The 17338-nt window shown below is 31.5% G+C and overlaps 1 protein-coding gene across 1 annotated transcript in view; it reads right to left on the bottom strand.

Moving 5' to 3' along the window:
* Positions 1 to 17338, bottom strand: part of LOC111629282 (AP-1 complex subunit gamma-1-like) — a 107681-nt gene that overhangs the window by 17182 nt on the left and 73161 nt on the right. The window contains exons 9-19 of the mRNA XM_023373163.1: positions 13958 to 14013; positions 10708 to 10821; positions 10498 to 10638; positions 8430 to 8484; positions 8145 to 8360; positions 7918 to 8045; positions 7739 to 7843; positions 7519 to 7663; positions 7303 to 7438; positions 4817 to 4885; positions 4242 to 4402 (exon numbers count right to left, since the gene is read on the bottom strand). Coding sequence (XP_023228931.1) covers positions 4242 to 4402; positions 4817 to 4885; positions 7303 to 7438; positions 7519 to 7663; positions 7739 to 7843; positions 7918 to 8045; positions 8145 to 8360; positions 8430 to 8484; positions 10498 to 10638; positions 10708 to 10821; positions 13958 to 14013 — 1326 coding nt within the window. The remainder of the gene's footprint in view (positions 1 to 4241; positions 4403 to 4816; positions 4886 to 7302; positions 7439 to 7518; positions 7664 to 7738; positions 7844 to 7917; positions 8046 to 8144; positions 8361 to 8429; positions 8485 to 10497; positions 10639 to 10707; positions 10822 to 13957; positions 14014 to 17338) is intronic.

Here is a 17338-nt window from a genome sequence, read left to right as displayed (position 1 = left end):
GGAGAATAAAATTTACCAGTTGTCCATGGTACAGCATCTTCAAGTACTTTATGATCCCCATATCCATTGGATGTCTCAAAGAAGTGGTCTGGGGAGGCAAAAATTCATTCGGGATGTTTTTCAGGCAATCCAAATGATGTGTGGCACAGTTGTCCAACAGCAAGACAACTTTTCTCAAGCTTGGTCCCACGTTTTAAGCCACTCCTTAAAATGGTCAGAAGTCATCCATGTATTTTTGTTTAACTGTAAACCACTGGCAAGGCATCCATTAGAAGACTTTCAAAACATTGGGACTTCACACTTTTCCCAATGACAAACAGCTTCCATTTGTCACTACCTGACAAGTTTGAGCAGCATAACAGTTATTCGGTCCATTGCTTTCTTGGAATCAGATAAAGCAACGTAGCACAATAATAAAGTCCAGTCTCATCTGCATTGTAGATGTCATCTGGAGAAAATTTCTCCAGAAGTTCGGGCAATTTGGTGTTTTTTCATTCATCTGTACTTGCAGCATTGGCTCTTTCCTTCTCACCGTGAGCTTTCCGAAATTTGATTTCATGCCTCAATTTCCATCGAGACAACAATCTGTTGCTTTGAAATTATGGTAATTCAGCTTCTTAGCGAGGACCTCTGTGACATTTGAGCATTGGACCACTGACACAAACACCTTTTGCAATTACAGCAAAAAACCATTGATTGAGAGCATCACCAACTTCTGGATCCTTGCCATCACACTGCCTTCCATTTCTGGATTGTTCCTCGGTTTTCTTTGCAGTCTTTCTTCTCAAAACTTGTCTTCCTGCTTTATCAAACATGAGATTGTGTTTCAAGACACACCCGTCATCTCCATCGGTAGCTGGTGCTAGGGGTTCTCTTCTAATTTGATCTAGCAGATCAATTTTCTTAGCAAGCATCAATTCCATTCATGGCATCTTGAATCAAACACTGCGGAACAAAAGGGCAAGTGCTCCATCTGTCTCCAGTCAGTCAATGGCCACAAAGACAAAAGTGGAGTGGGACATGAGGCAGGGAATGAAGAATTTCTGTCTTGTCATTTTGTATGGCAGCGATACACCCCTTGTTGAAACAGGTGGTCCATATGAGTGGTCGAGCCAATTTGACACGATTGACTGAGAGAGGGAAAGAGAAGGTCTGTATTCTTAATTAAAAGGTTTCTTGTGTTTCTTAATCATGATTGACAGCTGATAAAGGAAACCAAACATGAATGGTCATGTATGGAAAAGCCAAAAATATCCAAATTCATCTCTCTTTTGTTTAGTTTTCCAAGAAAAATACTGTGCTAGCAGGGCTACTAAGTGGCATATCGGGCATATCAGAGTATTTTGATATAATAAAACCCTGCCAATATATTTTAGTATTATTTTAAATTAATGATGTTATAAAACATCATTAATTTAAAATAATAGGTTCTTACAAATTTTTAAATTATTATATTACTAATCAAATATAGAAATATATTACAGTAAAAACTTAATTAATCAAAATTATCCTCCATTTCCCAGAATACTGAAGGAATTAGTACTAGTTTTTATTGATTACAATTCAAGAAAATTAATTTTTGTAAAAGTAAATGAACTTATTGTATTTTTGTTTAAATCATCAATGAGCTAAATTTTCCATATCAAATCAAAAGTAGATACATTGAAGAAAGTCAGTTCTGTACATTGATCATTCCACCATTAGTAAAGTTTGATATATGAGATGTGTTTAAAACAGTTTGAAGAGAACTACATGATGAGTTTACAGCTGAGATTTGGAACACACTTTAAGTGGAGCTGTGTATGTGTGTGTTGCATGTGAAGTGTTCTTAGAAACCAGTCCTAGCAGGATCAGCAAGTGGTAATTCAGTTTATGACAGGGATACAAGCCAGTGGCGATTCATTGGAGAATGGTCACTGGATATGGAGAAAAATGCATGTTGAAGACCATTACTGATTTGTTGCAAATGTTCTGTGAGGACTGAGAGGAAACTTTGAATTTGCTGTGCAACCAGGTTAGACACACAACCACATGACCAATAGTCTGATTACAGACATTGACGAAGCTAACAAGGTAAACCGTAGATGAAGCATCCATGACTTAACAAATAAGTTAAACTTTTCCATTGGTATAGTATAGAAAATTGCCTCCTATAATCTGGATTTCTCCTGAATGTTCCTTGTGGTGTTCAGTCATCATACAGAGTATCACATGCTGACTGAACACCATAAGAAACAGCAAATGGATATCAACTTGCAACATTTGATGTGCTACAGCAATAAGAGTGAACAATTCCTACAGTGTGTAGTGGCAGGAGACAAAATATGGTGTCACAACTTTGAACTTATAGAAAAGTCTGTGGAAATATGCTGGCTTGTCCAAGTCAAACAAATTCAAAACATAGCTGTCAACGAAAAAAGGTATTCTGACTGCATTCTTCACATGCTGATCCATCAAACTGGAGTTTAAAGATTCCAATGCCATGATCAATGCCCAGCAGACATCCAAACATTCAATAATCTGCACACAGCTATCCAAAGCAAGTGACCCAGAATGCTGTCTTCAGGACTCATCATTCTCCACAATGCATGACCATACATTGTCAAATTTGCTGTTGTTGCACTAGCTCATAAGAAGGAGATCAAACATCTTGCATACAATCCAGTTTATCATCATGTGACATTCATCTTTTGATCTGCACCTTCATTCCAATGAATTTACTATTTATTTGTTTTCAGGAACTAAACTTAAGTCTAAATTGCCAGATTATTTTTCAGGTAATTTTTAAATTATGCACCCAAATTTGTTCTTATGGTTAAACAGTTAAGCCACAGTCTTGTGTAAATTTTAATGATTAGAAATTAATTTTGAATTTAATTAAATAATTGAGAAAATCATGGAAAGAAGAACTTTATTAGCCACTTGGAGCAAGAATTAGTCTGAAAAAGTGATCTGATATAGTTTAGGCTTATATTTATCTAAACAAATGGGATTTGAGGTGTATATACTTTTGAAGTTTCTATGAGAGAAACTATTCATGGCATAATGTTAAACTCTCCAACAAGATTTCCTGTGCTATCACTGAACATATCTGCATGCATTATACATTACATCATCTTCCTTACTGTTTTTCAAGCAATGCTGGATGCTTTAGATAGTAATAAAATATAAAGTAATACAGAAATATTTAAGAAGTAATTTATGGTAGCATAATACAGTCGACCCCCCTATAATGTGGGTTCATATAATGCGGATTCGTATATCGCGACGAAAAAATTGTGACCGTATTGATATAAAGACGCTAAAAGAGACTTGTAAAATGTGGTAAAACGTCATTGCTGACTCGTGTCGTGACAGGATTGGTTGAATCTTGACCAATAGTGGACGAGCAGCCGAACTACTTACACGCTTTGGAGAGTTTAGGCGGGTAAGTTGAGTTTACTATCGTCTGTACAGTATATAAATTAGGTACTATAAGTCTAATACATTACTGTAATTTTATACATTTCTTGTGAAAAAATATTTCTTATTCAATGTCCATTAAAATTATTTATATTAATGATGTCTCCAAAGTTCAACAAATTTTTCGCAGAAAAATAACTTATCAGAAAATGCGTCTTCCATTTGGTGCACTGCTCTGCGACGAAAACAAGCTTAAGCAATGGCATTGTTGAACAGTGCACACTCGGTAAGTAATCCTACAATTTTTTGTTTATAGCATAGTTTATACTGATTATTCCCAAAAAATTGTGTGTTTTGGAAATGTTGAGTCAAATTAGTCTAGAATTGATTAATTTTATGGAAGAAAACCTTTCAAACAGCCATAGTCCGTAACCTGCACATGTACCGGGCTGTGATTGGCTCATGTATTTAAGGATTCTACAACGCAAAATTCTTATAAAGTGGAACATATCTACCGCGTTATGGGGGGGGGTCGAATGTATACATTTTTAATTTACAACTATCAAGTTAACTTGCAAAAGAGAAAAGGAAAAAAATTGTATGTAAAATGACACAAATATTACAGATCTGAAGAATACGCAAGTTAGAATTAAACTCAAAAACAAAAAATATCAAATTTTTAATAATTATTTTTCATTAATAATATATTATTATTGATCAATATAACTTTCCAGTAATGAATGTTCTGGTTTTATTTCTTCTAAATGTTTTGAAATCAAACAACAAATAATTTCACAGAATTAACTAAGTATTTTATAATTTATTATATATATACAAACCTTAGGAACAGCTGCTTGAAACAAAAAATCTTTCATGGGATTTGGTGTATCATTTGTAGCAGTTAAAAGAATTACTACTGACTGAGGATTATCAGGAGGCTTTTCAAATGAAAATTCTAATTTTAAACCATTTTTTTCAAAAGCAGAAATTGAAGGTATACCTGAAAAATATTGTATATTAGCCTTTTTCAATCAATGAGAAACTATATTAGAAAGTACTCAGCAAACCACAAAATATAACATACAAATAATACCTTATCCTTGCCGAGAAAATATTTATTTCATAAAAACAAACATTTTCAGCCTGATTCACAGGCCATAATCAGGTTGTGAATGAAATTAGAACTAAAGCATTCCAAAATAGAAAGTTATTTAATTTTTTGAATTTATATTCTATTTTGGAACGCTTTAGTTCTAATTTCATTCACAACCTAATGATGACCTGTGAATCAGGCTGAAAATGTTTGTTTTTATGAAATAAATATTTTCTCGGCAAGGATAAGGTGTTATTTGTATGTTATGTTCAATGAAAAACTTATATATTCTATGTATTAGTATATAAACTATTAACTTACTATTTAAAACTGGAGATGAAAAGTCACCAAAATTATTTGATTTTTCTGACAAGTGTAATTCAGTATTGTCTATTTAAAAAAAAAAATTCAATAATTAATTTTAAAAGTTATTCAATACCTTAAATACTGATATTTCAGTATTATACTATAGTATCTATTGATAATTTTTGAGAGTGAACAAAAAAATATGGACACAAAGATAAACCATTTTATAATGTTTGCACAGTAGTAGTACAAAGAAAGATGTAATTATAAATATTATGAAGTTACATAAAATAGCTCTGTTATCATCATTCTAAGAATATTTTAGAATGATGTATTAGAATAATCCATCTAGATCAGGGGTCACCATACTTTTTTCAGAGCAGTCCAGATAACTAGTGAGAATGACGAGCGCAGGCCATATAACCATTTTGTTCTAAACAGCATACTGAATATACAAAAAATAAAGACAACCAACATATTTATTTACCAATACACAAACACAATCACTGAAGCAAGCTCGTAATCGCTTTTCTTAAAGCTTCATTGCAAGCACTCTGATATCTAAAGTCGCAAAAGTCACCAAATTTTTTATTTCACTGATTTTCCTAAAAACTATATTACTGTCAGATGCAAAAGTCACCAAATTTTTTATTTCACTGATTTTCCTAAAAACTATATTACTGTCAGATGCAAAAATCAGATTGGACCAATTTTGGCATTTTTACTTATTTTAATTTTTTCTACATAGTAAATTTATCTACAATCTCATAGTATTTCTATATCAATAATTATATTTTAGCTCATTTGTGGCACAGTGCAGCAACAAGCCAGATGAACTAGGCCATAGTTTGGTGACCCCTGATCTAGACCACACTAGTATTCAAAAAACTGTTCCATGGAACTCTGGGGTTCCTTAAGTAACCTTCAATTGAAAAATTCTGCAAAAATTTTTGAGAGAAATGTTCATTGTTTTCACTAAAAATACTAACAAATAAAAATTATATTTTTCAGTTTTAAAAAACTGAAATTTATAATTTTTATTTGTTTCAATGTTTTTAAACATTGAGAAAATTATTATTTAAAGAATATGAAAAAGTCAGTCTGAGTATCAGACTGCACTAAATGGTCAATAGAGTGCCTTCTATTGACCACTTAGAAAAATTATGCTGTAGCTGGCAAAATATGGTTTGTATATAATTCAATAGGATTACATTAAAAAATGTATTTAAAACAGTTTATTATAAGAATGATCAAAAAGTTTCCCTTTGAAGGCTGTTGGGCTTGGTAAATTCATTCCAGTTAGAAAAAAATCACCACTGGCATTAAGGCAATTGTCTCATTGATGAACCAGATTATGCAGCAGTCAACTGATTTCTACCAGATGGGCATCATTAAAGATCATATGGCTTACTAATCATATGGCTAGATCACTGGCTTCATGTCGACTTATTCTGGACATGATATAGTACATATCATATATATGTTGCAGTACTAGCTAATAAAAACTTTTTCATTTTCATTAGACAACACTGCAGACTTTCTAATTTAAAATGATTTTATAATGTTTTTCTCCTTGATTTTAAGCTAATTCTAAAAATTTTTAATACTGTCATCACCACAATTTTAATTTTTGACAAAAACTTCATATTATGCAATTATATCTGTTTCATTTGGTAAATTTTGATATTCAGAATGTGGAATAATTTATCAGAATTTGGGATCCAAATTAGATAATTTTTTTATTTGTTAAATTTCTCTGTATATTAATTATACATGCATTTCTTCATAAACTTTAATTTATAATTTCAACATTTTGACTGTTGTCAACAATTATAACTTGAAAAATTTGGAATAATGATAGAATTTAATGTTACATGTTCAATGGTCTAGACAATCTTTCTATCTAATATATAAAAAAAATTTAAAAATCTGTCCTATTTTATTAAAGTAATATTTTTAACATTTCTAAAAACAAGCTTCAAATAAAACAGTTATATAATATAGCTGTCTGTATAAATTAAATTTACAAATATTTAAATGTAATAAAACTTAATATTTATAGGATTTCATAATAAAATAATGCCATACTGTATATCATATGTATATGTTAATAATATAAAATAATTATTTATTCAAAGATACTTAATATAAAAAATTAATTTTTATGCATTGGATAATGCTCCATTGTCTATCATTCTTGCATTATCTATGTAATTTCTGTTTATATATTTCATATAACTGAATATCTAGTTATATTTCTCAAATTTTCATTGATTACAATATATTGATATATATATGAGACATTTCATTTGAAAATGCTTTTTTAAAGTCTATTTTGACAAAGTATGCTAAATTTATAATATATACCATTCTTCAAATTTTGATGTGTTCAAAAAGCTATATTGAAAACTTAGATAATTCTAAATTATCTATAATCTATAACTTTATGATATAACTTCAAAGAATTAAGAGAAAATTATCCAAAGAAAAGAAAAATTTACCTGTGGCATTAGGATTAAAATCAATATCACCTAACAAATCTAACAAATCAGTTCCTTTTGTTGGAGGAGGAGGAGGAGCTGAATTTTCTGTGGATTTTGTTTCAATTGTAACACCCAAAAGATCTAATAACATATTCTAAATAAACCATAATAAATATTATTTTAAATGTATTTCATTAAAAATTTTGAATAATTATTTGTAATAAGATAACATACTGATTCTTGAATAAGCTTTTGTTCTTTTTCTGGTTCTTTTAATTGTTCTGTTTCATTTCCTTCATCATCTGTTATTTGACCATTTTGCATATTTTCATTATGAGATTTATTTTCCATTTGAGGCATTCGTTCTAATAAACTAGGCCTGAAATTTAAAAATTAAAATAAAGAATTTATATAGTTATTTTTTAAAAATAAACAACAAATATTAGATTTTTACCTTAAATGATTGTGTTTTGAGAATAAAGTTGAAAATTCTGTAGATCTTTGCTGCAATTCAATATTCATATTGGAACCATACACATCTATAATTTTTTTAATTCTCCTGTAAATAAAATAAGATTATATTTATAAATAGAAAAAGTATTTTCTATTGTAATGTAAAATGTAATTACTTACGGTGCAGCATTTTCATAGCGAACACTCAACTTCATTAATGAAGTAATAGCATATTCTTTGGTGACCAAAGTAATGTGAATATCTCCAAGAACTTTTTCAAATAAATCTAAAATTTGGTCCTCCGACACCTTCATTAATAATAATAATAATAATGACAATTTTTGATTTAAAATATTATATATTAAAGAGAAGATACACTGAACAAATATTAGAAAAATTTTTCTTACATTTGGTGGATCGGCATCTTTAACTTCAGTAGAATTTAGTAAATCTCCGTATTCACCTAAGCACCACAGTGCAACCTGTAAAAGTGGTTGACGTAATGCTAAATCACCTGTTAATTGTTTCCATAATTGCTGAACTGTATATATATTCAGAGAATTGGATTCTGAAATTAACTGGATTAAATTTCCTACAACATCATCACGAACATAATTTCCTGCCTGAAAATTTATTATAATTTTTATTAGAAGTGCTTTAAAATATTGTATATTTTAAAATATTTCACTTACAGTTGTAAGAACTTTAATCATAGTATCTATATGCCATTTCCGATTAGGTGCATACCTTCAATAAAAAAAAATAAGTATTTACGTTAAATTATTATTTTAACTTTTAATTATAATGTAAAATTGCTCATTTCTGTATAATTAAAAATAAATATAAAGATGAGTCAAATATAAATCTTAGATCAAAAGATAGAAGAAAAATCACACTGTGATAAGTCAATAGAGTAGGGTGGCCATAGTTCCTTACTGATTGTCCTTTCTAGAGTAAAATCACTGTGGATTTGGGTGAGGTAGTAATGATGAGGTAGGAAAAAGTGTTCTCTCTAGTTGCATTTGTATGTGTATGTGTTTGTGAGGCTCATATGAAGTCAACTGGCTTACAAATATAACTTGAAAACAGTATTTTGTGTCTTGAGTCCACCCATCCTGTCATGTATTTTGTGTCATGGGGTCCAATATTATGTGCACCATCCTGTATTATTATTTAAAGAAATCATACACAAAAAAAGACATTGTTCAAAAATTAGTTTTTTTTTAAATTTCCTAGTAAAAGAGAGAAACTGATGAGAGAAACTGATGAACAAATTGTTACAGTTCAATTCAAAACATATACAGTAAAACCTGTCTATGGCAACCACCCACAGTTCCTTCAAAAAGTGGTCTTTTAGACAGGTGGTCATCCAATACAGGTGGTGCTGTAATACCGTATTTCCGTACATATTTTGCGCACTTTGTAGCCATTTCTACTAAACAAAACTCGAGGTGAGCAAAAATAAGCAAATTTTTTCAACGATATGGCTATATTGGTATTGTATTTTATTCTTATCGGATAACCCGATTTACAGGAGTCGTCATATTATAAGACAGATTTAACACCAATAAAGATTAATACAATAATCGCATTTTCTCGATTATAATGCACACTTTCTTTTTTCCGACTTAATTTATTCGACTCGGTTCTTTTCGTTAGCTCCTCAGTTACGTGTATTACACGTCATTGATATACAAGTGCATCCTATCTCTCCATCACTTTGCTTTTGGTTTTCGTTAGTTCAATCTTATTCTAACTAGAAAAATACTGTATTTTTTAAATATTTTCTTAATTAATTAAGTACAATAAGAAAATTATTAATTAATAATAAAACGATTTTATTAATTTTTTTCTCATTATATGATTTCATTACAATCGCGGAATCGAAAAGGGAAGTAAAACTGATTTTTGCATTAATGCGTTTATTGTTTTTTGAATATTTTGCCTGCGAAAATGACTTGGATGTTATTTTTTAAAATTATCGTGGAATTAAGGTAGGTTGATACAGAAACTATTTATCGCAAGTGTACTGTATATGAGCTTCAAAATAAATAAATAAAAATAGATTTTATCAAACGATGAGATCATCCAATTAATTGTATCGTGTACAATATTTTACATCCCCAAGGAAAATACTGTAGATCTAGGGTAAAATAATGCTAGACTAATTTATTAACACCTGCACCTAATTTCGAGGGTGAGAGAAGTCCCGGGATGGGTTCGAACGAGAGTTTAGACTAATTCATTATATTAGGAACTGGAAACGTTGTTGAGGTGGTTTCTTGCAATAGTTTAGACCAGATACATTTGCGAAAGTGGTCGCTTATTACAGGTGTTGTATGTTGTTTCGGACCAAAAATTGATGCCCACAGTCGCGTTACACAAGTGGTCGTTTAATACAGGTAACTTATACGAAGACTCTATGGATAAACTATTCTGTGCCAGAAATTTTTGCCCGTTTTGACAGGTGCCTGTCGAATGCAGATGGTCGCCTAAGCAGTTTTCACTGTATTTAAAAAAACTATCTAATGTTTGAATAATAATATAGAGTTTAGTATGTCTTATTTCAGATATCTTAATACAACAACTTAACTTTTAAAGTAAAGAATTATTTAAAGATATAACAACAACAATAAAATACTTGATGTATTTTAATTATTAATAGTGTATATAGCTTACTTTTATAAATATGAATAAAAATTTACTTCATTAATTATTCAGAAAAAATATTTAGCATTTATACAATATAATATTACTTACATATCAGCAGCAATAAAGAGATTAGATGAACACTGAGATTTAAATTCTGGATCAGCTTTTTCCAAAAATACTAACAACTCTTTCGTCATTGTTCTAATATTATTAGCACTGATTAGGGCAAAACAAAGCTCCATGGCCCGCCTAACGAGTTTTATATAATTATTAGTGACAAAGCATTTTGAAAATGCTAAACCTATCTACAATACTTACCTTCGTATAGATACATCAGGATCCTTTAAGCAATCTACTATTGTGCTGCGATGCCTCTGGACAGCATTAAAATCAGCTTGTACTATTTGTAGTAATGTATTCAGAGCAACATACCTAAAAATTGTTTTAAGGTTTATCAGAATATTTATTTTTTTCATTTAAATGTTTCCAATTTATCATTTAAATTATATAAAACTTTTAATCACAAATAACTATTGCTGGATATAATTACAGTTATTTGGTTAATTGAATTACTGAAGTTGTTCAATTATATATTTATATAAAAATTTTAATATTTAAAATATGCACAATATAATATGTAATGTCACTGTTACATTAGTATTATTACATCTCTATTCATTAATAATTTTACATAATATTTTTTCAGTTTCAGTAACTTAAGAACATTTTTCATAAGAATTTGTCTTAGTGAAAAAAGATTTTCATTGTCATTCAAATTTTCATCATTTTCAACTATATCCACTCAAGTCTCATTCTTTGCTCAAATCTTTTAATTTCTGAAATATGTACTTACATTAATAAATATATTTAAAATATTTGTTAATGATTTTTATTATAATAAAAATCTATAACAAATTTTACTTATAATTAATAAATTCTAAATAAAATTAACATTGCTTCAATTTCATTTTGAAACTAAATTTAGATTTACATTAGTTTCATAATTAATCATCATTTATAAGCAGATTAGTTAAATTACATCAGTATAAAATTATATCTACTAATAGCAGATGTAATTTTATACAGAATTACAGCAGATGTAACAGCTAAAGTTGCCACTAATTGAACTTTGCATTCATTTTGTTAAATTTGTCCATGTTTAAATTCTAATATTAATATTACACAAACACATTACAAAACCCAAATTCCATGAAATTAAGAGTTACAAACATTTTCTATCTCCTTCCAAGATCTTCAAGTTTAGAGCTAACTGTTCTATTATGGAACCTTTTAATAAGAATGTTAGCAGAATTTGAATTTAAATAATCAATGAACCAATCATGAGTGCAAAGATGTGATTAAACTGATGCGGAAGATGGATAAGTGTTATTGGACAGAACTTAGGTTTTATGATGTGTTCAGTGTTACAGAGCAGTCCACTTTGTGGAAGATATAACTCTTTGATCTAATTAATATTAATTAAAATTATAAAAACCAAAAACCCAGTTTAAAGACTGATATTTTTTATTTTAAAATTTTTTTGGAATTTATACAACTCAGCTTCAGAGTATAACCAATATTTGATATTAACAATTTATTCAGAATAATTTAATAATTTTCTTATCAAAATAAAAATACATAAAGATAATCTTATTAATTTTATCTTTAAGACATAAGTCTTCTGTAAGATTATATATATAATAAAATTATTGACCTAAAATTATAGGGAATTTTTTTAGGCTGGATTGTTACACACTCCTTAAAAAAGTGAAATCACAATACCATGAAGGAATGCTTATAGCCATATGAAAATTGCAGAACTGGTAGATGTGAGAGATATACAAATGATTAAGTTTGCATATGCATCAGGTTATGTGGCTATAAAGTTTTGGGCTATAAAGCATCAGTTTTTGGGCTATAAAGACCATCAGCTGACTCAAGCCATAAATGCTATTAGTGATGGTTCATGGCAGCTGAATTTTCGAAGAAACATAGAAAATGGAGACTATGAGCTGAATACCACCAATTAATGGCTTAGGAATGAGACTGTATCCTGGAGCTGCATGACCTTGGTTTGCCAATGCTTGCAGTTGCCACATATGTTTGGCATGATGTGAGTACCATCCAGCAATATGTGACACAGTGGATGCAGGAACATCTGCAGACAAGCTAAATAGAAAGTGGATTGCACCAGTGCCCAACAGTACACAGACTGACAGATTCGCCAAATGATCCATCAGGACCCACTCACCACAGTACATGACATCCAAAGCTGCCAGTCGCCATCAATGGGTGCATCTGTCTCCATCCAAACCATTTTCAACAGATTGCATGAAGTTGGGCTGCATGCATGACAACCAGGGTATCAACTACTCAATACAGGGCTGCACATCTAGTGTGGTGTCATCATCATCACAACTGTATCACTGAATGGCATCAAATATTTTTTATGGAAAAATCCTGTTTCTGTCTGTGGAGAAATAATAGCCATGAACAGGTGTGGTGGTATGCTGGGAAAAGGTTTGTACCAGGTCTTTTCGCTGAGCATCATACTGGGCTTCGTAATTTGGGGAGACATCATGTTCAATCAGTAGATGGACCTGGTGCATATTTCTAGTACTCTGACAGCAAACCAGTATAGCACACAAACTGTGGAACCTGTGATTTGGCCACACTTCACACTGTGTTCCAGCAAGACAATGCCCAACTGCAAGTCATACAGCAAACTCATCAGCCTGAACAAAATTCACATCCTTTCCTGGCCAGCAGCCTTACTGGATCTCTTTTCCATCAAACACCTATGGAACCTCATCCAAAGTGAAGTGTGTCAGGAACCATCACCAATATACAATAGACAACATGCAACCATTAATTGATCATTGACAGTATGCCCTACATTATAGCAGCCTGTATAGCTGTCCTTGGGGCCTTATTCGTTACCGAATAAACAGGTGTCTGTTGCATATCTTTGTTTGTTCTTTCAATCATTTGCATATCTCTGTTACCTCTACTGGTCCAGCAATATGTATGTGACAACACCCATTCCTTCGCAATGTTGTGATTTTATTTTTGAAGAGTGTAAATAGATTTGTTTTTAAGAGATAGTGAATGGTTATGCTTATCCGCTGAATCAGACTTGTTACAGTCAGCAAACCATGCTTCTTCAGCTTCTATAATTCAAAACATGAAGAACTACTAAATGCTACTGACTACAGTAAATACTATAGTTTGCATGTAGTTTTCTCAAGTAGTGTACTCAATATTGTATAATAAAATTTTGCTCTATATATTCCAAAACATCAGACTAAAATGTTATTCATCGTAGTAAAAACATAAAACATTTTTAATGTATTTTAACATTATTTTTTTATTGTAAAGGTTGTGTCTAGACAATCATCTGGGACTACTACTTGGAGTGGAGCACAAATTTGCACTGAATTTTATTTCATGAAATACATGCTGACATGTAATACATATATAAAATGACAGTACTGTATAATCCAAAATAATAAACTTCTACAATAATTAAAAATAACTTAAATGTTTATATTATTACATTAATCCTTACCTTATATTCTTATCAGCATTAAGCAAAAATCTTCCTAATATGTTAACACCTAGTACCTAAATATGACAATTAAAAATTATATAATTAAAATTATAATTATATGCAATTCATATAGTTAGATTTATACATATAATCTCATCATAACGAAAGTTTGACAAAATACACAAGACACCACTCAGACAAAATAGATTTGTCCACCCCAAAATAATTATTTTTTTACTCTATTCACACCGAGAAAGAGATGAAACATCTATGAAAATTTACTGTATTGTACTGAAGTGTATTGGAAGATTTATTCAGTGGTCAATTTTTTTCTAGGCTGTCTTTATGGGTTGAGTCATCATTATTACACTGTGCAATTAGAATGTACAATATATGACAATATAAGAAATGTAAGGAGAAACATTCATTAAATGCATCAGGCAAGGACCAGATATTATACAAAACAGTAAAAATGCAACATCATGTCTTACAGCAAATTTAATTTCTGCACTCTCCTTAGTCTATTGTCATCAAAGTCTGGATAACTCTCCCGTGGTCACCACCTAGTCGTGGTGGGAGAGCCCAGTAATTTTACTGAACCATAGAGCAATGCAGGCTGGAGCACAAGCTCCTGGTAGGGACACCCATACCAGTAAGGTCTATGGGGAGAAAGGAAGCTAAGAGTGACCACACCCACATTCTGTGGAGATAATTAATATGGTAGTAACCAGATCAAAGTGTGATACCAGCTCGGACGTCGCCCAGGTATAACACCCAAATTAACAACTCAAAAACATTTTCAAGAAAATCAAAACACACACAAAACACGAACATCACAACACACACATTACAGAATACATCGATACACTAAAACAGAAACTCGCAGCCAAAGCACGTAGACTGAAACAATACAAAACATATACACTATAAAAACAGCAAAATAAGTTATTTACAAACAACAAAAAAACTTTTACAGACAAATCAGTATCAAAACAAACACTGATACATAGCACAGTGGCACACCAAAAGAACAAGAACTCCCAACTTATTGGTCTTCTCTTTGGTCCAGTGCTGTTACACACAATGCTGATGCAGGCTGGATTGAGGAGGAGAACAAAAACTTGCACAACATACCAACTATGCCCTGTGCTGAAATAAACGTACACGACATCTGCCATGCTGTTAACAGAACACACAACTGGAAGGCACCTGGTGTAGACAACATTCACAATTTCTGGTACAAAAAGTTTACATCACTGCACCAGGAACTAGCTAACCACCTAACACACATCATCATCAATCCACAAGACATGCCAAAATTTCTTACTCAGGGCATCACCTACATGAAACCTAAAAATAACAACACCACAGACCCCACACAATACAGACCAATTACATGTCTTCCAACACTCTACAAATTATTGACATCCTGTATCACAAACAAAATATACAAACATGTTGAAGAACACGACATTCTTACGGAACAGTAAAAAGGTTGCCGTAGAAATCACAGGAGATGCAAAGAACATTCACTCATAGATTCAGTCATTCTATGTCAAGCACACAAACAACACAGAAACATACACATGGCATATATAGACTACAGTAAAGCATTCGACAGCATTCCACACAGTTGGCTGCTACATATTCTACATATGTACTGTACAAAATACATCCATCACTCATTGCATTCTTTCAAAACACTATGCAGCTCTGGAGAACAACACTGCATCTCAGGGTTAGTAACACTTCCAAACAAACAAAAACCAAATATTCAATAGGCGAGGAATTTTTCAAGGAGATTTCTTGAGTTCTCTCTGGTTCTGCCTAGCCCTGAACCCATTATCCAACATGTTAAATAACACACAATATGGCTACAATATCAGACATGAAAAAACAACAGTTTACGCTGTCACATCTCATGTACATGGACGACATAAAACTTTATGCATCCACACAAAAACAACTTCTTCAACTCCTACAAATCACACATTCAAACACCAAGGACATACAAATGGAGTTTGGCTTAGACAAATGCAAAACATTTCATATAGAAAAAGGAATCCTGAAGAAAGATTCTGCACTTGAAAATGGAGACATTATTGAATCTATGGAAGAGGGCAAGTTCTATAAGTATTTAGGATTCCAACAAGCCAAACTAACAGAACATACACAAGGCCTGATTGACATTATAAACCTTCACTACAAACAAATATAGTCACTGCGAGAGTTTTTCTACAAGAAACGAGAAACATCACAGTTACATAAAGCCATAACTCTAGCAGACTCAAATAGCACACCATTAAACTTACACTCACATCATATAGACATGACACAACATATAAAAAGCACAGACACTATTAAGCAATCATGGAATCAAAAAGCACTCCATGGCAGGTATCCGTAAGATCTAGCCCAGGATTTTGTTGACTAAACTGTGTCAAACAGCTGGTTAGATCGGGGATGCCTCTTTGGGAAGACAGAAGGATTCATGATTGCCATACAAGATCAGGTCAGAAATACTAAAAACTACAGAAAACACATACTCAAAGATACAACACTCACAAATGACACATGCAGAAAATGTCACATCATGCCAGAAACTATACAACTTCTGGATACAAGCTCTTGACACAGACAGATTACTTACACAGACACAATCAAGTAGCAAATATAATACACCAAGAGCTTGCAAAGAAACACAAATTGGTAGGCATTCACGAACCATACTACAAGTATATTCCACAGACAGTATTGGAAAACAACATGCACAAAATGTACGACGACAGAGCCGTAATCACAGATAAAACAATTTACCACAACAGACCAGACATCACACTCATTGGCAAACACAATAAAATCACATACATTATAGACATAGCCATTCCAAACACTCACAATGTAGAAAGACACATGCACTGAAAAAATTAGCAAGTACACAGAACTTGCCCAGGAAATAAGGCATCTGTGTAGGATGAAAAGGGTGCTTATTGTACCTGTTGTTCTCTCCTGTAGAGCTGTGATACCACACACATTACACAAAAGCCTGGAAACATTACAATTGAATAGAAATACATACATCACACTACAGAAGGCCACTATATTGAATACATGCCATATTGTTAGGAAATTCTTGAATACTGACACAGACACACTTATTTAATTTTAGTTTCGTTTTGGTTGCTATGCCTTGACTCTAGTCTGGCATAGTACACAACAACCACTGTCAACAGAGTATAACTCACTAAACCCAACAAAATAATAACAACCCATATTTCTCTATATTTACATTTAACTTTTATTTTTGCAATAGTGTTTAAAACTTGTAGACACCAGAAATGTGAATCTGTGTTATTATTTACAATATAAATGTCATATTTTTTTTAATAAAAAAATTTG

Source organism: Centruroides sculpturatus, unplaced genomic scaffold (assembly GCF_000671375.1).
Source record: "Centruroides sculpturatus isolate CEXI.00-Female unplaced genomic scaffold, Cexi_2.0 scaffold516, whole genome shotgun sequence".
Taxonomy (NCBI): domain Eukaryota; kingdom Metazoa; phylum Arthropoda; class Arachnida; order Scorpiones; family Buthidae; genus Centruroides; species Centruroides sculpturatus.
Note: the sequence above shows the minus strand (reverse complement) of the source record. Positions and strands in the feature narration are given on the sequence as shown.